The sequence below is a fragment of the Haliaeetus albicilla genome, chromosome 10, assembly GCF_947461875.1.
Source record: "Haliaeetus albicilla chromosome 10, bHalAlb1.1, whole genome shotgun sequence".
Classification (NCBI taxonomy): domain Eukaryota; kingdom Metazoa; phylum Chordata; class Aves; order Accipitriformes; family Accipitridae; genus Haliaeetus; species Haliaeetus albicilla.
This window is the reverse complement of record NC_091492.1, coordinates 3,280,326-3,305,996: the sequence shown is the minus strand read 5'-3', so window position 1 is coordinate 3,305,996 and position 25,671 is coordinate 3,280,326. Positions and strand designations below refer to the sequence as shown.

Sequence of the window (25,671 nt, the reverse complement as noted above, 5' to 3'; positions counted from 1 at the left end):
AACCCCTTCAAGCTGGACCTGAGGCTCACAAGGTGCCTGCCTGCCCTTTCCAGCCTGGCAGAGGCCAAGCTGTGAAGGTGTCGGTGCTGCAGTGAGTCCAAAATTCATCTGAAGGAGGAAAATGAACCTTAGGAGTGACAGTGAGATTTCAAGGAAGGAAGAACCACTTGGCAGAGACTGAACTCCTAACCCTGGACCTTTATCTCGGCCACACCTAGAGCAGATATGTGCTTCAGGAGCAAAAACCTCAGTCTGCAGCTCAGATATAAAAAGGACGGTAACAGCGCGGCTCACCTCCACCAGGGATGGGCGGCAGCGCAGGCGATGGAGGGAAGGATCAACCCATAAAGGCATAAAACCAGGCAAACGCCAATAAATACTGCAGGTTGATTACCGCTAGCTTAAACAGACCTACTCACAAAAAAAAAAAACAAAAGAAACCCCCCAAAAACCCACCCCCCCAACAAACCCCCAAAAACAACAAAAAACCCCCCTCTCTGATAAAGGCCTTCACCAACTCTGATAAGGCCTTTCCCACCTGCCTTAATTAAAAGAATAATCAGTTTTGTTGTTGTTGTAACCAGCTAACTTTGCTTTTAACTAAGCTGATTACACACAGCTGGGCTAATTAGCATGCAGTAACCTAACTTCCCTACATAAAGACAGAAATACACAGCCAAGTAATCAGATTAATTTGTGCGTGTCTATTTTTTATGTGTGTGTATATTCATAGCATGAGTGTTGATATAGCTGTGTTGGCCCACAGATTAAAGCAAAATTTCCTGGATATGGTAGCATCCTCAATTGGACAAATAAACCCAACCTTTGCAGGAAAAGACCTATTTTTCAGATGAGTTGGGCTTGTGTTCCCGCTGCCTGCTCTCCCCTCGCTGCAGATTTATCGCTGCCCAGCACTGGATGGTGATGGTGCAGGAGTTCATCTGCTTGATTTTTATTATTTTATATATATATATATTTTTTTTTTTTTTTTTTTCACACGGAACTCTCCTCCATGCAGCCGTGGCCATTACCAGCGGAGGTTCCGCGGAGCTAGGGTTGAGTGCGGTGCGGATCCATGGGGATGCGCGGCTCGGGCTGCCCAAAAAATGCCCGTGTTTCCTCCCGGGGTGGAGGAAAAGAGAAAAGTTGCCGCAGACTCCATCCCTGCAGTGACTTGCCTTGTCTCCGAATAAGAGGCAAAGAGCTGTCAAACACCACCTTTCGCTTTCTCCTTGGGGGAAAAAATGAAATAATGAAATAATAATAATAATAATAATAATAATAATAATAATAATCGCCTCCAGTTTTCTTCCCTCCTTGCTTCGTTAGCCTCATTTTAAATATTTCTTATTTAAAAGAAAGGGATAACCAGCCCGGGACACAGGACCCCTCGGAAGCCGCAGCCAAACCCCAAAAAGGCCCTTTCGAGTCTGCACCGAGATGGGGAATTTTTGCATCAAACGCACGAAGGTTTGCAGCGGCCCCTCCGCGCAGTGCGGAGCGCTCCGCGGAGCCCCGCGGAGGCCACAGACTCCTCAGATATAATTACGCCTGTTAACACCGCATGCTCGTTTATTTGCTGCTCATACAATCGTGAAGCCCATGTACAAATAACATACATGTTTTATTTCGGTTCGATTTTTTTTTTTCTTTAGGGACAAAACGTACACAAAAGGGCAGGCTGAAAAAAAAAACCACAACCCACATAATTACAATTTTATACAGTGCAGAAAGAATTAAAATAGGTGTCACCGAACTGTACAAAGTCAGGGCGGAAAAAAAAATATAGAGGGGGAGGGAGGGCAATAATCCTTCATTATATATATATTTCTATAAAAACATATGGAGGATTGTCTTTACACAGAGACCATGATCGGTTTAAAATTTACAAAGGTTAACTAAAAAAAAAAATCTATATGGCAAATATTGCCAACAGAGATTCACCGATTTAATACTGATCAACTGAGACTACTCGTGTCTCGATTATTAGCAACAACAAAAAAATGTAGAATAAATAACAGAATGAGCATGGCTGTCTCTTTTCAAAGTGCCTTATTCTCTCCGCACAGGGTCTCATCCTGCAGTCTTTATGCAGGAAAAAAAAAAATTAATAGCTAAAACCAAAAAAAAATCCCTCTGAGAGATTTTTTCCCGCTGGGTGTCTGCCGGCAAAAAAAAAAAAAAAAAAAAAAAATTAAAAAAAAAAGAAAAAAGGTATTTCTCGGAAGAAGTGGAAGTGAGATGGGACCGACGGGGTTGGGGCGGGGAGACCCCGGCGGCGAGCCCGCTCCTCCCCGCGGAGCAGCGCGGAGGGGCCGCGGGCGCAGGATACGCCGGTTTTGTGGGGGGGGATCGGGTTTTTTCCAGCTCCCCCCATCCCGAACCGGCTCTGCGCCCCCCAACCGGGATGATAGCATCGCTCAATGCCAATTCCAAAACTGAATTAGTAATTGAATTTGATTTGGGGGTTATATATATATTTTTTTTTTAAAGAAGCATCAAAACCTTCAGTTGTCAAACCCTTAACCCAAACCCGCCGTCGGGCTTTTTGGAGAGGGGTGGGAATGGAGGGGGGGGCTGGTTTTCCTTTCTTCTCAACCCAACCCCAAGCGAAGAAGCAGAAGAAGAAGAAGGCAGAGACCGTCTGTCATTAAAAACCCGGGATGGAAACCGGGTCCGGCCGATGCTCAGCTGCGGGGCACAGGCTCAGCCCCGGGATTCCCGTCTATACCTCCGGAACAAAACCAGTTTGCAGAGATCCCCCCCATTCCTCTTTCCACCGAGAGGGTCCTGGGACGGGCTGGGGGAATTTCTCGATGCCCGGGTCAGGCTTTGCCGGCCCCAGGAGGTGGTTGTTTTTTTTTTTTTTCCGCTCCGTATCACATAACGCACGGTTTGATGTCCTGGTATGTCACTTGTTGGTGGTAATAGGAGCCGCTGCCCGCTGAATGCATGGAGGAGGAGGCCATGGCGTTGAAAGAGAAGACGAATTCCTTTCTGTCGCACATGCTCGGAGACTGGGAGTGATACCGCGGGATGCCTGCGGGACGGGGACGGGGACGGGGACGGGGGGGAAGATTGTCAGCCATCGCAATTATATTTAGTAGAGGCGGTTGAGCGCGGAGGGGAGAAAAGCCGCCGTCTGGCGTAAAAAAAACCCAAACAAACAACCAAAAAAACCCCCAAACACAAACCCCAAACCCTCCGCAGCCCCCGAGGCTCAGCGTGGAATTGGGTATATTTTTGCATGCACGCAAATACAGGGGCACTCCGCGGGCGCGGACAGGTGCGGTGGAGGAAACCCCCGTGGCCCAAGGACCCTTCGAGGAGAGGGGATTTGGTTTGGGTTTAGTTTTAGTTTTGTTTTGTTTTGTTCTGTTTTTTTCCCCCGTTTTGCCCTCTTGAAGGTGCCGGGCTGCTTTTCCCATCGCCTCCGCCCGCGCGGAATATCCGCGGGGTGCGGAGCGGGGAAAAAACACATTCGCCCACCGGAGCCGGCGGCAGAAACCGAGCGGAGAGGCCGAAAAGCTTCCGAAACCGGGGCTGCTCCTGCCCTTTTTGCCACCACCTCGGGACATAAAACCCCCTCCCGTAAATTCGGGGTGCGCTGGGGAGAAGCGCCCGCCCGGCGAACCCCGCTCCCCGCCGCTCCCAGGCCCTTAATTTGGGTGGCAATCCGGAGCATTTCGGTTAAGGCCGCGGGACGGGCCCGGTGGTTCCTCGGGATGGATTTTTTTGCTCCGTTTTCCAGAGAATTTGGCTGTTTTCACCCGGAACCGGAGCCGGGACCGACCTGGTCCGGCTCGGTGCTGTGCCCGGGCTCGGCCGCTCCATACCGGTCCAGCTGATCCTTTTTTTATTATTATTATTATTGTTTTTCCCTCAGGTTTCGCTTCGTGCTTTTGACCCGCTAACCCTCCCTTTCACCCCCAGGTTCTGCCGAAGGCCCGGGGTGATGGGCAGGCCCCCCCAAAACCTGCCGCTTCCCCCGGCCGCGGCTCCCAGGGCTCCCCCGAGCCCCCCCGACCCCCCCCCCCCGAGATGAATTTGGGCCGCAGGACGAAGCCCAACACCGGTCCCGGCCCTCCCGAGGCCTCCACCCGGCTAAAACACCATCTCTCCCCCCTCCCCACGAAGGACCCAGGGCTAATCTACCCCCGGGAGCTCCATCCCGGGGTCGGGGGGGGGGGGGGGGGGTGGTCCGGGCCACCGACTTCCATACGGGCGGAGGATGGAGGGAGGCGACGGGCCTGGAAAAAACAACCCCGAGAGGAACCGATGGCGGGGACCGGGGCCGGTGGGTGATGGACACCCCCCGGGGGGAAAATCCCTTTTTTTTTTTCCCCCTCCGGAGCACCTCCAGGTCCCGATGGAGGTGAAAAAGACCCCCACCACCACCTCGGGTCCAGCTCCGGCTTCATCTTCCCGCAGCTCCCCGCCTGCCCTAGGCCCGGGGGGGGGGGGTCCCGAAGGCAAAGCAACCCCCCCCCCGGCGGGGAGCGGAGCCTGACCCGGCCGTTCCCAAGCCCCGACGGCTGCCCGCTTGCCCCCGGGGGAAGAAAGGCGAGAAGCACGGGTGGGGGGGGACACGGACACGCACACGGCCGGCAGCCTCCTCCCGGGAGAGTGCATCACCGCTGCCCACGGAGCGGCTGGGCATCCACGCGTGGGTAAGGAATATCCGCGACCCCCCCCCCCGTGTGGCGGCGGTGCGGGTTCTCTGCCACGCGTGTCCGCTCTCCTTACCTTGCAGCTCGGCGGCGTTGTGGGTGTTCTGGTGCAGGTAGGGTTGGTCGAGGGAATGCGTGGAAAGGCCGGAGGAGAGCGGGTTGCCCGTGGGGTTGCAAGGCGAGAGGGGTTGCTGCTTGATGTAGGACGAGCCGGTGTTCAAAGCCGCCGAAGCGGAGGGAGCCCACGCCGAGGCCGAGCTGGAATAAACCGAGTGGGGCTCCATCACGCCGCCGCCGGCGAGCAACGGGGAGGCGGGCACGGAGCTTTCGTGGTGCGGGTAATCCCCCGCCGAGGAGCCGGTACAGCTGCCCATGTAGGAGTGCCCACCGTTGGAAGGCAGATGGGGCACGGAGTGTCCGGCCAGCCCCATTCCCTCCACGTTGCCGGATAAATGCCCGTTCATCATCCCCAAGCCCCCTTCGAGGGAAAGGCTGTTGGGGGGGCAGGAGAGCCCGCCGGCCGAGCCCTGGAAGCCGTAGCTTTCGGGGAGGTGGTTGAAACCCAGCCCGTTCATCATGCTGTACATGGGTTTCAGCGCTTGGCATTTCCTCCTAAAACCGCGGGGGCGGCGGCGAAACGAGCCCTCCTCGAACATGAACTCGCTGGCCGGGTCGATGGTCCAGTAGTGGCCTTTCCCCGGGCGTCCCAGCCCTTTGGGCAGCTTGATGAAACACTCGTTGAGCGAGAGGTTGTGGCGCACCGAGTTTTTCCAGCCTTGGTAGGAGCCTCGGAAAAAAGGAAAGCGGCTCTGCAAAAACTGGTAGATCTCGCTGAGGGTCAGGCGCTTGGAGGGCGAGCTCTGGATGGCCATGACGATGAGGGCGATGTAGGAATAAGGCGGTTTCTCCGGCCGCCGGATCCCCGCGTTGCTCTTCTTCGCTTTGGGACCGCCGCTGCCCGCGGTGGTTCCGCCGCTGCTGCCGGTCGCCCCGCCGGGCGCCGCGGAGGCGGCGTCCATGGCCGAGCTTTGCGGCTGTTTCTCGGCCACCACGGAGGACATGGGGCCGTAATCGCTCTGCACCGGAGGAGGAGGAGGAGGGGGCTGAGAGGACAGAGCCCGCTGCGCTTCTGCAGTCATCTACGGCCAGGTCCGCGGCGGCCAGCCCCGGCCCTCCTCCGCCACCCTCCCCCACGGGCCCCCCCAAAAGGCCACGCTGCTGGGGGCTCGCCGCCGCTCACCCACCCACCCACCCACCCACACCCCCCCCCCGGTCTCCTCCCGGCCCCCCGGCGGGTTTGCTTTCCACCGGGAGACTTCACCCCTCGGGGGATAAACAAATGGAAGCGACGACGACACCCCCCCCCCCCCCAACTTTCCCCCCCCCCTTCCTCTCCGCCTTCCTTTCCCTCCTCCTCCTCCTCCCACTTTATCCCTAAATCCGAGTCCGGCTTGCAGAAGGCGAGCGAGAGGCGGAGGGTCGGGGAGAGAGGAGGAGGAGGAAGGGGGGGACACACACCGCAGGGAGGAGGGATGGGGGGGGGAGGCGGGTGGAAGGGATCTGAGCTCGGTTGCTGCTGCTGCAAGGGAGAAAGAGAGAAGAAAAACCGGCGGCCTCCGCCTGCCCCGCTGCCCGGGATCGCTACCGATCCCCCCCCTCCCAGTTCCCGGCTCTAACTGGGTCGGTGCTGCGGGGAGCTGCTTCCCATCGCGGTGCCTGGCGAGTCTGCCGTGCCCCCCCCCACCCCTCCCACAGCCCGATCCGGCCGCTCGCCTTTTACTTTATCTCTTTGCAACAACGTTCTGCCGCTCCTTGACAAGACGTTAAGGACGGAGAGGAGATTCCCCGCCCCGACCCGTTCCCCCACGCCCTCCCGGGCGGCCCCCTTCCCCGGCCCGGCCCCCCTTCCCCGGTCCTCTCCCAGCTGGTGGGGGCAGCTTTTTAAAGAGCCCTGCCCGACCCCCGGGGGGGGGGGGGCTGCGCCATTCATCCATCCCTGCCCGCCTCGGGGGGGGTGTGGGTGTATAAGTGTGATTGCCACGCGTGATCGCGGCGCTGCGTGGGGCTCCGCCACCCTTCCCCCGAGCCTCCCCCCCCCCCCTTCCCTCCCATTCCAACCCTTCTTCCCCCTGCTGAAAATCACGGGGAAGGGTGAGAAGGGCCCCCACGCGGGTCGTGGAAGGGGAAGGGGGCGCGGTAGGTTCCGCGGGTGGCGGAGGAGCTGCCCGAGCGCCGTCTCCGCGCAGCGCGGAGTTTCACCCACTTGAAACCCCCTCTTCGTGCGCTCTTTTAAGCTCGGCGGGCCCGGGCAGGATGTTTATACTGAGCAATGTAAACACGGGCTCGGGGGTGCTTTAATAAAAAGAAATCGGCGAAAACTCCTGCTGCCTCTCGAAATGCCCTTTTCTGCCTCCGCCGCCGGTCCGGGGATGGGAACGGGCTTCGGACCCCTCGCCTGCTCCGAGGCTGCTTTAGGGATGAGGGTGGGTTGGTTTGGGGGGGTTAATTTTTTTTTTCTTTTTTTGGGGGGGGTATAAATCTATGCAGTTGAATGCCAGGAGCCTGATGCTCAGCTCCGGCGGATGCCACGGGCACACACAAGGGGTGGGGGGGGAAGGAGAATAGGAAGGCAGGGGGGCAGAGACCCCCATTTGTCCCCCCACCCCCCAAAAAACCCCCCCACCCTTTTGAGCATCTTCCCATCAGGAGACCTGTCACTCAAGGTAAGTCGCTTGAAACCTTTGTCACCTTCTTGCGGACCGCGCGTGGAAATCTGCGCTCCTGGGGGGGGCAGTAAGCGGGGGGGTGGCAGGGCTGCAGGAGCCAGGGCTTTTAGGGCTGCTGGCTGGGAGCAGAGCAGATGTGCTGGCTGCTGCAGCGTGCTCTCTTTCAAGATTGGGGAAAGGAAGAGAGAAAGGAAAGGGAAAAAAAAAAGAAAAAAAAAAGAAGAAACTCCCCCCCCCCGCCCGTTGCAGGCCGCACCGCAGTGCTGCGGGTCCATCCCGCTGCACCCTCTGCAGAGAGAAAGCCCCCCCTCCCAAGCCCCCGTCTTCCAGATTCGCTTTTACAGTTTTAAATGATAATTTAATACCTTTTTAAAGGAAAGATAGATATCGATCGCGTTCCCAAACTCTCTCCGCGTTATTCGCGAGCAGTTGTGAGCAGCCTCCGGGGCGCCTGTCACATCTGTGATACAACCAAGAGGGATTTCACATCAGGGGCTTTCTTTTTTTTTCTTTTTTTTTTTTTCCCTCTCTCCTTCCCCTTCCCGTCGTCTGCCCCCCTCTCCGCAAAATAAATCCTCTTGCAGAAAGCACCGGCCCTCCTGTTCCCTGGGCAAGGGGGGAGCTTTGGGGTAGGGGACAAGCAGGAGAGAGCCCCAAGCCGGGGGAAGGTACCCGGGGAGAGGGGTGGAAAGAGGGGGGGGGCAGTTATTTCTGGAGTTTTTCCCTTGAGGAGGAGGAAGAGGAGGAGAACGGGCTGCTCCGGCTGCCCGGGGAGCCGGCGGCCGCTGCTCCCTCCCGTCCGGGGCCGCCGGGAGAGGAGCAGAGCTGCTGCTCAGGGAGGGGGAAAAAACACCCCCCCCAAAAAAATCAGGGAAATGTTCCCCTTCCACGGGTGTTTCCAGCCCCCGGGGTGGCTGATGCAGAATAAACCTTCCGCTTGTCGCTGGATTTATTTTTATTTTTGGCGGGGGGAGCGCATCGCTAACCCTGAGCTCCGCATAGAATGTGTCCCCCCTCCCGGCCGCGAAAAGGGTGTTTTTCTTCGCTTTACATCGCTCTGCGACTGAGTCTCCCCGACCTGTCCCCAAAATCCCCCGGCATGGAGCTCACATCACAACACAAAAGAGCTCGTGTAAAACCCACGCTCAAAACCGTCGCCACGGGCAGCGTTTCCACTAGGAAATAAAATATCTCCGAGCACAAAAACTCTCCCAAAATCAGACCATTCCCCTTCAAAGAATATCAGTCCCTGCGCGAAAGCCCTTTCTCACTCTCTCAGTATCTTTTCGGACTGTGAAGATTTGGTTTCCGATGTATTTATTATAACCAGCAAACGTGAAAAATGGAAATATATCGCTCCGGGTTTTATAGGCCTCGCCGTGGGAATAGCAGAAAGGTTGGAGGGTTTTAAAGCGAGCCCGTGAATTGGGGAAAAGAGAAGCTTTTGGGAGGAAAGGAGAATTTTGGGGAGGAAAAGCCGGACCGTGTGGTGTCTGATTTACGAGGGGGATGATGGTGTGCAGGTCCGTGCCAGCCTTGGAGGGATGGAGGGGAGAGAAACACGCCGGGAGGGGGGTTGCTGGTGACACTTGATTGCTTATAAAACCTCCGCGCAGGTCCCAGAAGCTCTTTCAGGTTCAAGATGGGCCTGGGATGGGGTTTTGGAAGGGAGAGGACGGGAAAGTTTCGGGGTTGAAGATGCGGGTTGGCCCCCGCAGATGAACGGGACTGGCTTTGGTGGTTGTTTGCTGGTGGGTTTGGGGTGGTTTAATCAGGTCCGCCCCCAGTCCCCGGCGGAGGACAGATGCAGGGAAAGGGGAAAAAAAAAAAAAAAAAGGAAGAAAAAGATCATCTAGAGCAATTAGCCCTGCTAACCCCGGCCCCGCTTTGCCCGCCCGGCCCCGCATATTCCCCGCCACCACCCCCGGCCCCGCTGCGCTTCCCAAGCGGCTCCTTCCCAAACCCTCTCCCCTTCCCTCCCCCTCCCCGAAACTCGGCAGTGTGTTTTGTGTAAAAATAGACAAATCCGAGCTTTCTTCCTTTTCCTGCGCCGAAGGTATTTTTACTAGCTAATTGCTTAAGTGAAGTCAACTTTGCAACCAGGCCGGGTGTAATCCGAGTATGGAAATGTATATAGGTGGTATTGTTATAGGAGGGCTGGGTGCTGCTCCGAGAGGGGCCGGGGTGTTCCTGCGAGCCCAGACCACCCAGGGTGAGGGGAGTGACCGCCTCATGTATGTCCCCCTCCCCGCTGCCCCTGCTTTGCATTAACACCACCCGCAGGACCCCTCCTGCTCCTTTTGCCCAGCACCAGCCCTTTTCCCCCGGCTGGTTTTTTATTTTATTTTATTTTATTAATATTTTTTTTTTCAGTCGCGGCCATCCCCGTGGCCGCTGGCCCCAAATCCGCGGCGAATTGATCCCTAAATGTTTATTTAAGGCCGAGGGGGTGCGTTGAAGCGAGGGGCTCAAGGCTGGGGAGAGGGGCGCTGGGAGGGGGGGGGTTGGTGAACGGATCGAGGGAGAGGTGGTATTTAGGGGGACACACGCACCCCCCAACCATTTTTGCGAATCCGTCACACTCCAACACTCTGCCCCACGCGTGTGCGTGTGCTCGGTGGGCCCTTTCCCGGTGGCAACCAGAGCCCCCCCCCCCGCCGCATCCCCGGGGCTCCGAGCGGGCAGAGCCCGGCCTCCAGGACCGAGCGGGACCTGAAGGAGATTTTGGGGGAAAAAAATACCCGACCAAAACCAAGGAGAAATTGGGAGCGGGTGCGAAGCATTGCTGCCGAAGCGCCTAACGCGGCTGCCGGGAGGTGCGGGCTGGCTGTCAGCCGCCGTGTCTCAGGCAGAAGTTCAGGCTTTGGTCAGAACAGGGGGAAGAAAAAAAAAAAAAAAGAAAATCTTACACTTTTCCCCCCCTTTGCCCCCCTTTTCCCCCCTCTGCCCGTCCCGAGACTGCCCCCCCCCCCCCCAAGCCCACATTTTCCATGACGTCCTTCGATGAAATATTGCAGCACAGGAATTTACAGCCGTCTTCAGCGCAGGATTTTTTAGGAGTTTTCTGGCAGGACCCAGTCCCTGCAATACAAATCGCTTCCAGCGATAATAAGCTCCGAGCGCTACCACTTAGACACAATCGCTTCCCACAGAGATCTTCAAAATATCTCCGGGTATTTATATCCCTGCTCAGGGAGGGATAGCTAGAATATTTTTCCCGGAGGGATGCTTTTTGACTGGCTGGGATTCAGACCCGAGGACCTGGGTACCGAAAGAAACCAGCGGGGCTGAGCCGGGGCAGAGCTGGGACCTGGCGAGTGATGCTCCCGGCCATCCCCCAGCAAATAAATTCGCCCTTAAAGGCGGCCCGAATTATAAATCCAGGTGTAAATCCAGGCGTAAATCCAGGTGTAAATCCAGGTTGACACTGCTGAATCATCCGTGCTTTCTCGGACACGTTTTCTTCCCTGGGGGGGGGTCCTTTAGTGATGGGGGCCCGATGCTGGGGATGCCCCCAAACCAACTGGGACCCTCGGGAAGGGATGCCCCCCCTCTCGCAGCTCCTTGGTAGACAAAACAAGTAGCCATTTCCAGTTTTTCTAGCCCCAAACTCCGGGGGGGTTAGGGATAAAATGGGAGCAGCGGTACCGGGGAAACATTTCGATCCGCTGAGCTTTTTCGGGGTCGGGAATCGCCTCCAGCCCCCCGACGTCTCCCGGAGGGAAAAGCCCGGCCGGGCCGAGCCGGGCCAGGTAATCCCCGCCGAACGGGGAGGGAGAGGGGTTCAACCTTATTTTCAGGCTTATTGAACTTTTTTTTTCGTTGTTTTTTTCCCAACTTTAAACCAAAAGCCCATCGAAATCCCACCGGAGGGGGGAATTTTTAGCGTCGGGCAGGCGAGGAGCACCGGTTCCCCGTTTTGGGGTATCACATAAAATCCGTCTGCACGGAGAAGGGAGAGAAGTTAAAACGGAATAGCCCAAATCAAGGAGAAAAGGGTTATTTTCTTACACGGGTACTAAAAACCGCAGGGACGGGATATTGTCGGGCTGAACAAGAACCAAGTTGGCGTCTTCTTCAACACTTCAATATAGAGGGACATGCGGAAAATAAACCCGGTGGGGTTTTAGGAAGGATCCGGCCTCCTTGTGCTGCCCCTCGGTGCTCAGTCCCGGCATACCCCGGTCCCCTGGGCTGGGGGTGCGGGCAGCGGGTTCCCTAAGAGGAAAACCCCGAGGACGGGGGGATTTGGGGGGACGCCCCCGGTGTCCACGACAGTGCAGACCCCCGGGTCGGTCCCCGGTGCTGCGGGTCCGGGTGGGCTCCTCGTGGGGGGAGAAAGGATCTTTCGCAGCACGGGATCACCGAGGCAGGAGCATCACCCGGTCCCGGGGGAAGAGGGGGTGCCAGCAAGTGTCCCCGGGGTCCCCAGCAGCCACCACCCCTTCTGCCTTATCACCTGCCGAGCGGGGGGAAAAGGGGCTGCGGTGGCAAAGCCATCCACGCAGGACGCGGCGGTCCCCCGTGGGGAGGGATGCGGCAAGAGCAGTGGGTGCTGGGGAAGGATGCTGAGGGTGAGGATTCCCAGGGAGAGCAGGGAAAGGCCGGCATCATCTCCGGGCAGTGATGGGGACCTGCCGGGAGGTACAGACCTGCTCAGGTACCTGCCCCCGGGCGGGGGGCAAGGTACGTGGGAGAAGGTCCCTGCTGCAGAAGAGGGGATTTGTCCCTCTGGTCTCTGCCCACGGAGTTCCCATGCTGTCCCGGGACCGGTCAGGTCCACCCCACTTGGCAAAAGCGGCTTTTGCTGAAGGAAGCCCCGGAGCATCCCTTTGGGGAAGGAAAAAAAAAAAACCAACCCAACCAAAACACCCGTGGGATGTTTCCCCGGGTTCTTTGCTGCAGGGAGAGGGGCTGGGCTGCAAAGCGGCCTTACAGCCTCCGGGTAAAGGGGCATCACAAGGCAGGGGCAGCCGGGGGGGCTGCATCGGCCAAGGCAAAGGCCTGCGGTCCGGGTCGGAGGGGCTGCAGCCGGCTTTGCCTGCTCCCCCCGGGGAGACCCCCCCCTGCCCGGACCGGGGTCAGCCCGTACAGCTACCTCTTGTGTCTCAGGACAACCTCCTGATTTTTAAAAAATCTTGTTTCTATAATAAATTCCGCATCTAAATTCCGTTTCCCCCCTCTTTCCCCAACCCAAAACCGGGGGGGTGGGGGGGCGGGTTTAGGACTCATGTTCACAAACAACGTGAAAAATCCCCGCTGTAAACAACAGCAGTTCCCCTCTCCCTGCTCCCCTCTTCGCAGAGACCCGGGGCTGGCTTTCCTTGGAAGCTCTCCCGGCAAAACCTCTTTTCCATAGTTATTATTAATTTTTTTTTAATGAGTAAACCCCCAGCTAATGACGTATCACTTATTTGGTGGACCCTGGCCGCTCTGTAAAGCACCAGCGGGTTCTGGAGCCACGCAACGGGGTGCTAGAGATTCGTGACCCCCTTTGCTTTGCAGTTACCAGCTCAGAGAGTTAAAAGACAGCAAAAATTGGTTAATCGTCTTTCCCACCTCCTTAGAAAACCAGAAGAGAGCCTCGTAAAACGATCCCTTTTGCACAAGCGGTCCCCAGTTGAATATTATAAGCGATTTTTGGGAGGCTTTAAAAAATGTTCTGCAGGGAAGACCGTGGTCCGTTGGCATTCCCGGGAAAGATGCTCAGTGGATATTCGAAATGCCCGACCCAAGGTGGGAAGGTTTTCCGCAGCACTGGTTGTTAAGCCCCGAAGTTAACCGATTTCTGCAGCAAATCAGTTGCTTTTTTTGGGTGAGAATCAGGCTGATAACGGGAACGGGTACATCCACCCGCCCGTTGCGCATCTGGGTTTCTTGGGGAAGGGGATGTGCGTGTGCGAAAGCCGGGGAGGAAAGGGGAAGAAATCTGTAAAAAAAAGCCCCACCAAAAGTGGCGCAGAACTCACTAAAAATTCGAATAACGAACCCAGAAATGGTTTTGCTTTTCTGGTTTTCAGGATCGCTCGCTGAATTGTAAAACGCCCCAGCGCGTTTTGCACAGCACCCTCTTAATCTCCCTTAAATTCCACTTCTTAAAATACACAAAATCATTTCGCATCTAACCCCCTTAAAATCGGTGAATGGGGAAACTCCTGCCTGGCCCCAAGGCACTGGAAGCAAATCCCTTTCTCCAGCAGATTTTGCGGGCTACCTGCGAGGAAAGGTGCTGCCCCAGGGCTGAGGTTGCAGCATAATCATTTTTCTTACAGCATCATTCGTTTCTCCTTTGGAAACGATCGAATTTGAGTGCTTCACTCAAAAGCATCGCGGGTTCAAGGAATTTTTTCGCCCCCCCCCCGGTGGTTTTTCCCCCACCGAGGCGGGGGTCGAAGCCGCAGCCGCGGAGTTTCTGCGGGGACAGGGTCGGGGGAGCTGCCGGTGCCCGGGGCAGAGGCAAAGCTGGGTCTCCCGTGTCCCCCAGTCGTGTCCCCCCCACTCCACGGCTGGGATTAACCCAAATACAGCCGTGTTGGGAATTTTCCTGGCATATCAGGAAAAGGGCATTTTCTTTACATCGGGAAGAGGCTTTAGAGCGGAGCCCTGGGTCTGGTTTGCCCCGTAGCCCCAGAGGAAAACAGAAATGCCTCCAAATACTGAAATATATAAATGGGTATAGAGAGAGACTGTCCTGGAGGGGAGGGATGGAGAGAGAACGAGAGAGTTCTTGGGGAAAGAAGAAAGACAGAACAGACAGAATGACATACAGAACTACATACAGTAAGACAGAGAGACAGAAAGAAAGAAAGGAAAGGAGAGAAAGACAGAGAGACAGAAAGAAAGAAAAGGAGAGAAAGAAAAAGAAATAGAGGACTAGAAAGACAGAGAATACGAAAGAGAGAGAAACAGAGAGAGAGAAAAAGGGGGGAATTAAGACAGAGGAATGAAGAACAATAGAGTGAGAAAGAGAGAAAGGGTGAAAGAGAAATGGAGAAACAGAGAAACGGAGAGGCAAAAAAGAGGGAAACAGAAATTATGAAAGAAGTAAAAAGAAAGATAAAAATAAGGAGAAAGGGAAAAAACAGAGAGAAAGAGGAAAAGAAGGAAAGAAGGAAAGAAAGAAAAAGAAAAAGATAAATAAAAAGACAAAGAAAGGAAGGGAGAAGGGAAGAAAGAAAGAAAGAGACAGAAAAAGAGAAAGAAAGGAAAAGAGAAAGAACAAGAGAAAGGAAAAGAGAAAGAAAGAAAGAAAGAGAAAGAAAGAAAGAAAGAGAAAGAAAGAAAATGGAAGGAAGAAGAGAAAGAGAGAAAGGAAGGAAGAAAGAGAAACAGAAAAAGAGAAAGATTAAAAGAGAGAAAGAAAAAAGAAAGAAAAGACAGAAGGGCAGAAAAGGGGAGAACGAGAGAGACCAAGCACGACAGCAAAAAAAGAAGAGCAAGCAAGAAAGCACATACGAAAAGGGAAATTAATTTCCTGCAAAACCAATAACAAGAGATAGACAACCTAATTTTCCCCTGGAAAAGAGGGGGGACCCGGGAGGGAAACGCACCCGCGGGCAGAGCAGCCCATCCCCGTCCCGTCGGGGCTCCGAGGGCGGGCAGCCCCCCCCGGTGCCCGGTGCCCTTAACCGTGTCCCTCGACACCGCAAAACGGCGAGAAGAAAGAATAACACCCCGGCTTTAGGTTCGGGTACCGGGGGATTTGGTTCGATGCTTTATTGTTTCCTTCATCTTTTCCCGCAGAGGGGAATTGGCGGTGCGGGAACGGCTCTGCCTGTACACCGCCCCCCCCTTCCCTCCATCCACCACCCCCCCGGGGCAGGGACATGAAGGAGAACACAGGTTTAACACCGATTTTTCGCGTGGGTTTTCCACGCAGCTCCTGCCCCGCCGTTCGCCGGGATGCGCGGCCGCTCCGCGCCCGTTAAACCCGGCTTAATACCCGCGGCGAGAGCGGCGCGACCGGCTCCTCCTTTACTTCACTGGCTTAGTAGGTGGCCGTGTATATTTTTGTTGAAGTAGTGTTTATGTTAATGAAAAAGGCTGAGATTACAAACAGACCACTGAATGCCCGGGATGTTGCTGCCGGATTGGTCTAAGCTGTGTACTTTAAACCTAATCAGTTTTGAGGAGCAAATATGATTTTTCCCTTTTTTTTTTAATTTATTATTTTTAGCAGAAAGACATTTGGGATCTTTGGGGACCTCCGTGCCGTCCCATCCCCCCGGTTTTGGGGCTGCGTTTCCCTGTGTAGGTAGAGGTGGAGGAGGGTTGCAGTGAAAAGCATCTCCAAGAATTAGCCATAAAACCCAACGAAAATGAGCCCTGGGCTCCTGGAGGAGGGCAGGGGAAAGGGGGTTCAGCTCACCCTCCCTGTGTCCCCCCCGACCCCGCAGAGGGGTTCCCAGTGGCAAACGGGAACGTGTCCCCCAAAAGCTCAGCTGTGCTGGGGGAACCGCAGGAGCGGTGGGGATGGGTCGTGCTCAGGGGTTTGTCCTTGCTGGGTGGAGTTAGGCAGAACCTGAAATTCACTCCAAAAACCCTGTTAATTTACCCATTTAGGATGGTAAAAAATATAGATATATAATTCCAGTCCTTTTAAGTCCTAACTAAGCAGGAATCAATTAATCAATTTGCATAAAAATGAAAATAGAGAAGGTGTTTTTTTGGGGGGAGCAGCAATTATCAGCCTGTTACTTTGATTTCAGAATCTGACTTTGGCATCAGTCTCATTCTGTTTTTCTTAACAAAACCCCTTTCCAAAATTATTCCTGCCCCTGCCCGTTTCTATCCCCATCTGCATTTGCATGCTTGACCTGTTGATAGAAATAATTTAAAAAAAAACCCAGATTTTTGCAGACTTTTTTTTTCCTTCTTGATAATGTCCCAGTGTGGAGGGATCCACCTTGGGTCCCAGCGAGCTAGTTTCTCCTCCCAGGAGTTTGCTCTCCTCTGCGAGCAAACGTGCGCGCAGCGTTTGGCATCTTGCTCCTTTTCAACACTTTCCTTTTGTGGGCAAAAGCTCTCGCTGGAGAGGCGTCTCCGGCAGAGCCAGGCAGACCTGGAGGATTTGTACATTCAGATGTTTTACTACTGTTATGATTCCTCATTGACTAAAGCACAAAGAAAATCAGAATGTAAACAAGTTGCTGTTGGAAGGGGATGCGAACAAAATTTGGGGCGAGTGAAACTTTAGCAGGGAAGGGATGCAAGAAAACAAGGGGGAAAAGGAAAAATGAGAAAACCCTACCTAAAGTTTTCCCCATGCAATGGCTGTGCTGTGCTAGAGCTGCAGGGGGGATTTCCTCCCTGGTTTGGGGGGCAGAGGAGTGCTCTGAAAACAGCTTTTTCTCCCTTAGAATATCTTTAGGGGGTCAAACCGTCTCCCTGCAGAAAGGGGAGATTCCCAGCGTGGGCTTAGCGTGACCGCAGAGGAGTTTCTTTGTTCTCTTCTCGCACCTGGAATTAGCCTTTATTCCTTTATTCCATGATGCTTTTTTTTCCCCCTCTTCTTTCTCTTTTTTTTTTTTTTCTTTGGAGGGGAAAATATTGTTTTTCTTCCCAGTGGCATTAAACAATTCTGTAGCAGGAATTAGGGCAAAAAAACCCCCAACACCAAACCCAAACCCAGCAGAGTAGATGGTTTTGGAGAAAATGTTCACCGAAAATAAGCTGGTGCTGTTAGAGCCAGGTAGGCCCTGCAGAGGTGCCAGGGGTGTGGGGGGGGGGGGACAGCAGGGCAGGGGGTCCAGGGATCCCCCAAACACACAGCCCCTCGCTGGCACCTTGTGCTGGTCACTGTGGGCATGTCCTGCGTGGGCACCAGCTAAAGGATGGGTGCAAAGGGCTGTCCCCCACCCCGACACCCACACGTGCACGCCCCCCCCCCCACGTACGCACACTCACAGACAACCCCCCCACCGCTCTTCGAACCCCCCCATCCGACCGCGCCGCTCTCTAGAAGCACTAACGATGCCGCAGACCGGCTATGCGCTGATGCGCTGTGAGGCAAAAGCAGATGAAAGTGATGTCACATTAATGTCAGCTCACAACTCGAGCCCACACAGCCTTGATTGCTCTTATTAATCTTGCCAATTTGTCTGTCAGCACTCGGCTAATCCCTAAATAGCCTCCCAACAGGTGCTTTATGCTTCTGCCACATCCCTGCTCCCCGGCACCCCCCGGGACCCCCGCTCGCCCTCCCCGGTGACACCGGCTTTCTCCTGTCCATCTGGGACCGGTTCTTTTCCCCTGGGAGGGCTGGAGGGGAGAGAGGCGACTTTGCAGATGTTGTTTAGTCTGTCCAAAGAGGGGTCAGAGCTGTGGGCTTCCCAAAAGGAAACGATGACTGGGGGTGAGGGGGAGAGGAGATGCTGGAGAAACTGGGGAGGGGGGAGCAGAGGGGAATTACCTGGGGGCGAGCAAACTCTCTGCGTGGGGTTAGCCCCACATCGCGGTTAGAAAACACATTTACGGCACCCGCCGCCTCAACTATGGCACAATAGCGAGCCGCATTGCTTTTATTGGTCGTGGGTTTGGTGGTTTTATTGCGAGGGGAGGGAAGATTAAAACAAAAGGTCCGAACTGAAGTTGCAGTGGAAAAGCTACATTACACCCTCGGCGGTTTTATCCTGCAGTTAAGCTGGGGGTCAATTATTTTCTGTACTACGCTATCAGAAAATCCACTGGCTTATTATAGTGTATATTTAGCCATAAAGTACCAGCCGTGTACTGAATAGAAGACTAAAATTATCATGTTGCCAGGCTTAATCTTCCTAATGTTGTTATTTAGCGCAGCAGTTTTAATCACAAAACACAGATTTTGTGTTTAAGACTATTAACTGCTAAATCCAATTAACTGCTAAACCCTATCAACCCTTAAAGCGGAGTCCAGGCTTCTTTCCCCTCTCTGCATTAAGAAAAGAAAAATGTTTTATTTCTGTTTGGCAACTCTGCTGCATTAAATGGTTCGCACACAGATTACAAGCCCTGTGCGTTGCAGTGGTCTCCTCCCGCGATTCACCTGGGAGATGCTCTGGTCTGCAGGAAGAGCTGCCAAACCCGGCTGCGGTGCAGCAGGCTCCTATTTTATATCCAGAGTTGGCTCAGGCTAGTTCCAACCCTGTGCTCAGCACAGCAGGAAGGAAGAGCTTTCAGGAGCATCTTCAACCATTTCTCCGAGAGCCTGGTCCAAAGTGGTCCGAGTCACCAAAGGAAGTACATCCACTAATTGAGCTCAGTTCGTCAATTGAGCTGTTCATCATTAACCCTTGGGTGCTTCGGACCCGATCCTAAAAGCTCTCTAAAAATACCATTCATGACTGCAAGCTGTTTCACTCCATCCTGACCTGGATTTATTATCAGGAGACAGATAGATTTTCTTTTTTTTCTTTCTCCCCAAGCCATTTATTTCATCCAATAAGACTATCCATCACAGTGTGCTGGAACCGACCTACGATCTGAGGATATTCTTAGATACGCAGCATGTCAGGAAACGGCTAGCAGCCCCGCATGATGCAAATATTTGGACGACCGAGAGGTAGGAAGGATTGTCCAAATGTTTACTAAAGGCTGTTGATAGCCTAAGGATTTATAACTGTTGTATAATGTCTGCCCCCACACAGCTCCTCTAGCAGGTGCATCCAGTTTCAACATGACACATGGTATGTGTGTGCTCTGGGAAAGGGGATGCGGGAGAAAGCCAGTTTCACAGGTCTCGGCTCCCTTTTCCCAGCTCTGTGAAGCTGCTTACTGGTTTGGAGCCCGTGGAGCAGCAAGACAGAAGCCCAGGATCCACTCCAGCGATGCGTACCCCTGATAGCAATTCAAACCGTTACTAACATTTAAAAACAAAACACAAGCATCGAGCATGTTTAATTGGAATTTCCTAAGTAAAACCAATGCTCTGAATTATTTAGGCCCATCGAAATATTCTCTGTCACACTCCTTCAGCGCTCGGGTGGAGGAAATTCATGACATTGTTCTAGTTATTGTTCTTGGCATTTCACTTCCTAATTTCCACCGCTGGGATTTGATCTCTTCTGTCTCAAAGTAAGCCCTAATTGCTGCTCCAGGCATATCAGAAGTGCTAACGGATCGGTTTTAACCATTTCTGGTGTTCAAACAGCTACAGCTTTCCAGTGGTGGTGCAGACCCCGCTGGAAATGCCCCATACCTATTGCCAGGTAGCCTCTACCTCTGCCCTTCCAGCCAAAAGAGGATTTGCACATCCAATATGGACCAGGCTGACTGACTAGAGCTGGAGGTACAGTCAAGAAAAGATTTAATACCTTGCCCAAGGCCATTCAATGATTCAACGGCAGAAAGATCAACTCTGGTGTCTTGATAGCCCACCCTGTAACCTACGGTCCTGATGTTACGGCCAGCTCAACCTCCTGCTCAGAGCAGGTCCATCATCAGCGCTCGACCGGGTCAGCCCAGCTGAGCCTTGAAAAATTCCAAGGATAGAGTCTAACAACCACGAATATTGATAGTCCAGGTAGCAGAGGAGTTGCCGGTGCCCTTGTGTCCATCCAAGCAGGCTCTCAAGCTCTGCTATCAAAGCAGCAGCCGTTTTGGCTGTAAGCGGTCCTGCCGCCGCGTTATTGAGAAACAATATCCTACAAAAGGGGGGGAATCAGCATAGAGTTGAGTCACTCAAGTCTGGTAATCACCTTCCTCTCCACTATTTTGCAAGTTTTGACTATGCTGGGAACATGAACACATGCATTTAGCGTGCTGCAGACGCCCATACAACGTGCTTTTCTTAGTAATGAACAGCAATTGTATCTGCTGCAGAAAAGCCTTTAATTCATTACAGCCCCGGACTAGGAGAGTTTACCGACTGCTCAGATGAGGAATACAATGGCCCTATTGTTTTGCCAAGGGAAGATTTCTTAGTTGCACGCTGTTGCGTAAACTGTATGTTTTCTATTTGTTACCTGATTCATTTCAACGAGTTTCCTTAAATAGGGTTATGGCCATTTGTCATCCTGTGCTGAGGCAATGAAAGAAACTGTTGCAGGTTATGGACCAGATTATTAGTATTACCTCTTTTGGTTTGCTTAAAAAACTAAGAAGAGAGCTTGATATTCTTCTAGGGAGAAGAAATTGCGTAATAAAATATATGGGAAAAAAGACGTAAGTGCTCAAATTCCAAAGTAATCTGTTGCGCTCGATGAAGGTTTTTCATATATTAAAAGAATTCAGTCCTGGGTTTGATGTCAGTCTCAGTGTGACCTTAGATGTGGAGTCATAACTCAGACTAATCTGGACTGCTCTCTCCTTGAATGTATTTCTCAACAATTACCCACCAGTGCTGGAAATGTGTTTCCTGGGCAAGGATCTTAAGCCATCGCCTGGCTCCACGCCAGAGGCATGGAAGGAAGAACCAGTCGCATCTGGTAAAGTGGCCGGTTGGTAACTCCAAGTTCTCCCTGGGGCTGGTGGCATCTGGACTGGGTGTCCCAGGGACCAGGATTGCAGGTGTAGAGAGATCAGAGGCAGAGCGTTCAGTGCAGCATCGCTTTTACTGCAAGAGCGACTGTTTCTGCAAATGCATGTGCTGCTTATCTTGTGGTCATACTGTGCACAGTCCAAAGCTTTCTTGATGGTTATGCGAACCATGCTTATGCATTGATATCTTAAGTTTTTCTTAGCTGTGAGCCTTGGAATTAGATCTGCACTCCAGTGGGGGTGTGCTATGGGGCTGGAAGAGTCTTGCTGCAGGTCTCGCTCCATGGAGACTGCCCAGGGGGATTTCATATCGGTGTGCCTGACTTTCCCCTTTCCCCAGACCCAGGGCTGGGCTCAGTGTGTGCAGCGTGGTGGGAATGTGATGGTTTAGGAGAAGGAAATGGCAGGCTGGGCTGGTGGGGACATACATACCATCCTCCGGCCAAACTGCCCGAAGAAATTCCCCCTGGAGAGAGAATTCAGACTGTCTGTGTTATCTTTCCATACCACTGGGCCTCTGGGTTGGGAACTCACACCCTCTTTTCCAGCCAGCTGTTTTGTGGATGGGTTATGACTTTTCAAATTCTCTAGATATAGTAATTTTGAGATTTAAAAAAATGGTAAAAAGATTGAATATAAGGCATTCCAGCCCAGAACTGCAACCCTAAAACCTCAGTTTGCCTGTTGTCTTAACCTAGAAGCACCCACGTTGCATGGGGGCAATTTCAGGCTTGAACCTCTGCAGCAGAAGAGAGAACCTGCTGCTGATCCATTGCAGGTCTATTCTCTAGACGCTATGTCAGAGCAGTTTTAGGAAAGAAAGGCCACCGATACCGGCTTTCAGAGAGGGTGTTGAGGGATGGAGGCCACTCTTCTGTCTTAACATTCATTCCTCTCTTCCCAGCTGGCCCAAAGCAGCTGCACTTGGAGTTGCTGGCTTTAGGTAGGTGTATACTCACCTTGGTGGGGGAGATCAATCCGTGTTTGAAGCCCTGACCCTCCCCAAGCCCTAAAATTTAAGCATCTGACATGGGCCCTTCTCACTTGGAAAAGCTGCTGCTCTTTCTCTCACCTTTGCTACTGAAGTCCAGCCAGGAGAAGGTTGCAAAACCAGTAGGATTCGGTCCAGGGTTAACCAAAGCAGAAACAAATTAGCTCAGTCCCTGGTACGTTCCAGAGGATTTGGGCTTGGAGGCTGTGAGCGATGGCTTGTGGTCCAGACGATTGTGGTGCTTTTAGCTCTATATAATTAGACGCTTTTCTAAAGAAAACCATTACTGACAGATTGAAAGGGTTTTATTCTACAGGATTTTTCCTGCCTCATCTGCCAGGGAACATGCAGGACTCACTCAAACTCCACATCCTTGGAGTAAATCACAGCGTGGGGCTGCCTTATCTCAACCAGAGACCCTGTACAGGAATGTTGCACTGTCCAGCCCTTGGGCCACCCACTCCTGATCCCAGACATCAGCATCTGCTCCACACCCAAGCTCTGACCCTTCAGAGACATATTTTTGCAAGGTCAGGAGGTTGGGTGGTAAAAGGGGAGTGGGGAATAGCAGAGAGACTGTTGAGGTTGGATCTGCAAAGAGATTTCAGGGGGGATGTTTATACTGGCCATTAAGTGCAGACTTGAGCCTGTTCTCCTCTCCAGATTTGCCGCCCATCTGCGTTTTTGCATGCAAACGTGCATCAGGCACAGACACAGTCCCAACTTCAAAGTCTTCTGGATGCGGGTGGCCCGTGCATGCTCTGCAGCCTTGGTCCTTGGTCATGGTCCAAGTGGACCAAGGAAGGATCGGGTAAGGCAGCCAGCCGGGCTAGGCATCATCTTATCCCTGGTTCCTTTGTAGGGCTACAAGGATGCTTTTAGCATGAGCTGCAACTGAGATGCTGTGGTATAACTAAAGGGAAGTATAAATAAGCTGAAAAGCCATATGGCAGGGGGGCACATAAGAGAAGGGGAGAAACAGCTCTGTCAGGTGGAGGTAGATGGGTGTCCATCTCAAATGGATGGAGATACAGCTCCGTGTATTGCTTTCCTCCATCATAGAACATTTCTTTTTGTGTCATGTTGTGGTGATTCACCACTGCTAGCTTGTCAGCAAAAAGGATTACAGAAAATACCATTGCACTGGACAGCTAGGGTCCATTTTGTACTCATCGATGAACCATTAACCCCTGCGTGGAAATGTTGTCCTTTGGGATCAGGTAAAAAAATTATTTCACGTGAAGTTTCTCTGTGAAATTTCTGTTGCATTTGTCTGGAAGGGCCAACTAACTGGCTTCATCCAAGAAATAGCTGTGGAAGGGATCACTGAACGTGGTCTGACTGTCCATCAGGAACAGGGAGAGACTGTTTCTGTGTGCATCCCACCACTTTCCCAGGATGTATTTCAGTAAAGAGAAGGAAAGGGGAAAAAAGAGAATGCTCCAAGCAAAATTCTGATTTTCTTAAGTTGCTAAACTGAAATTAGGTTATTATTTTTTGCACAACCACTTGTGTATAAATCCTTCTTGAGTGAAGGGGAAAATGTCATTTCCTTTTCTCTAAGGGCTGTTCTCAACCAAGACTCCAATCCGTTGCCCAGTGAAATAAGGATTCAGGGCCCAATATAGAGGCTTGCATGGTGAAGTCTTCCCTAACTGCTCATTAAAACAAGCCACTCCAACTCCTACTGAGCCTTTTAAGCAAGCGGCTCATTTTCAGAACTGAATTACTAAGCCTGAAGTCTGGGAAGTCAACCCTGCCCATCACCCAGCCCAGGCTGCACCTCCCTGCGATCCTGTCCCTATCCCACTGAAGAGCCCCAGGGCTGAGCCACCCACCGCAGCGTCCCTGAATTCAATTCCCGTTTCAGCCCTCGTTTTCCTCCGTGGCAGAGCATGGGAGTCTCCCTCCCTCCCTCCTTCCCTCCCTCCCTCTCTCGCCGTGCAGCTGCTCGGCTCTGCGAGGGAAAGGCTCCCAGATGTGCTTGGGAGGGAGCGGGCAGAGTCCTGAATTCCACTCCATACCGGGTGGACTCTTTGTATATTTTGTTTTAAGGAGAAAATATGTAGAGAGTCCTTGGAGAAAGGCCGGCGACCAGGCACGTCCCTGCGAGCACACTAACCACAGGGCTAGGAGGTCTTGCAAATCATCCGCCCTTGGCTTGCCTTTGCCTGAAAGATGGACCGGCGGCTGACGGGCAGCTCTCGGCATTTTCGGCAGCTGAAGTCCATCTGCATCACACAACAGGTCCCTAAACCCTTTCCTGGAGATGGCTCAAGGTGACCAGATCCTTTGAGAAAGGGAGGCTTTACTCAAAAGCCAGTACGGGCTGCAATACCTAAACACCCACGTTTGGTATTTTTGGTATTCTTGGCTCTCAAGCGATGTGCCGTACCAGATCAATAAATATTCACACACTCGTGTTTTATGGAGTTTTAGGTGCATTTAGCTGTGGTACTTGGTAGCTACTTGATTATTGTGTGAGACAATACATTTATGAAGTGTTGGCCTTCACTTCATTGATGTGTAATATAAAAATGGTATGAAACTAATTGTTTCCATGGAAACAGGAACCCAGCAAATGATTTCATATCACAGCTTGGCAAAAGAAAAAGAAGAAACTTCTGTAATTGTTCCCATTAACCAAGCGCAAAGGATTCATGCTCAATCTCTGCTACACTCTGCTTCATTTCTGCTGTGAATTAAGGGACGAAAAATCAGCACAGAACCACATAAAAAAGCACCGAAACAAGCTGTGCTTTATTGAGTATTTGTAGTTCTGCCACCAAAACCATTTCCCTTCTGCTTTACAGGTTTCTGGCCAGCAACACCAATGACTGTTATGGCCAACCCATTAACTTGGAGATGTCATGCACAGGGGCTTTAACTGTGCAAGAGCCGTGTGCGTGCAGGACGAGGGAGGACATCCCTGACCACGCTGCAGGACAGGACAACCTTCACCTCAAGGATGAGTGCTTAGAAAGCGTAGGCAAAGCTAACTTTTGGAGCAAGGAATTGGGGCAACCCTCCCCAGCCCTGGGCAACTGAGACAGGCTGCCGTGCAAATCAGCCTGTGTGTGCATGAAATAACCCAAACCTCATCTTTACTGAGGCTTTCTCCTCTTCTTCTGTAGGGCGTACTGATGACTGGGTCATCTCAAGGGCTTCGTTGCTTTAGAAGACCCAAAGTATCACTGTACTAGAGGGACTCATGTTTTCCAGTTCTCCAAATTTCCCACCAGACTGAGATTTCCTCATCTCAGGCAGCCCAGTGAGGAGCAGCAAGTCCTAGCAAGGTGGTTTATGCTCATGGACCATCATGTGCAAGATCAGCGTGGCCAGTTTTAGTAAGACCAATGGCTCTACAGTGCCTTGGGGTGGCTTGCCTGTAAATCCGTGCGGAGTTGTGAGCCTCCCACGCACCCTCCCAGCCCAGGGTGGAGGCACCTTCACCATCCTCCCATTTGCCTGGGGGGTTCTGCCCCTAAACCCAGCCCCATCACGCACAGCAATAAAAAGGAACCGGCAGCACAAACCCCATCCTGGCTACCAAGTCAATGGCCACCCAAGCCCACCAGCTTCTCTGGAGGGACCAGGAGACATGGACCTGTTCCATTCCGGGAACCACCACAGAACAGGTTTCTCACTAGGCTAATTACTGCTAATTTTGCCACTTTGCTATCTCATCTTGCCCTGAACAGGGCTGATAGGGTATCAGTGAGATAAAAAGCACTCAGCACAGGTAACTGGTAAATGTTGTCAGACCTGGGGTGGGGTGAGCTGCCTTCTGGAGGGGTTATCTCTCCTGTGGAGAGCCCGAGGCATGGAC

At 52.9% G+C, this 25,671-nt stretch overlaps 1 protein-coding gene across 1 annotated transcript; it reads right to left on the bottom strand.

Annotated features, from left to right (window-relative positions):
- Positions 1-1,554: 1,554 nt before the first annotated feature.
- FOXF1 (forkhead box F1) lies at positions 1,555-5,890 on the bottom strand. Its single transcript, XM_069793337.1, has 2 exons — positions 4,747-5,890; positions 1,555-3,040 (listed from the first exon to the last, which is right to left on the bottom strand). Exons 1-2 carry the CDS (start codon positions 5,807-5,809, stop codon positions 2,880-2,882), a joined length of 1,224 nt encoding a protein of 407 aa, XP_069649438.1. The 5' UTR covers positions 5,810-5,890; the 3' UTR covers positions 1,555-2,879.
- Between the last annotated feature and the right edge of the window lie 19,781 nt (positions 5,891-25,671).

Excerpts from the sequence above, each read along its gene's own strand:
- FOXF1 (XM_069793337.1), bottom strand. The coding sequence starts at position 5,809 with ATGACTGCAGAAGCGCAGCGGGCTCTGTCCTCTCAGCCCCCTCCTCCT. Across the intron at positions 3,041-4,746 it reads CAACGCCGCCGAGCTGCAAG|GCATCCCGCGGTATCACTCC; the intron begins GTAAGGAGAGCG and ends CCCGTCCCGCAG.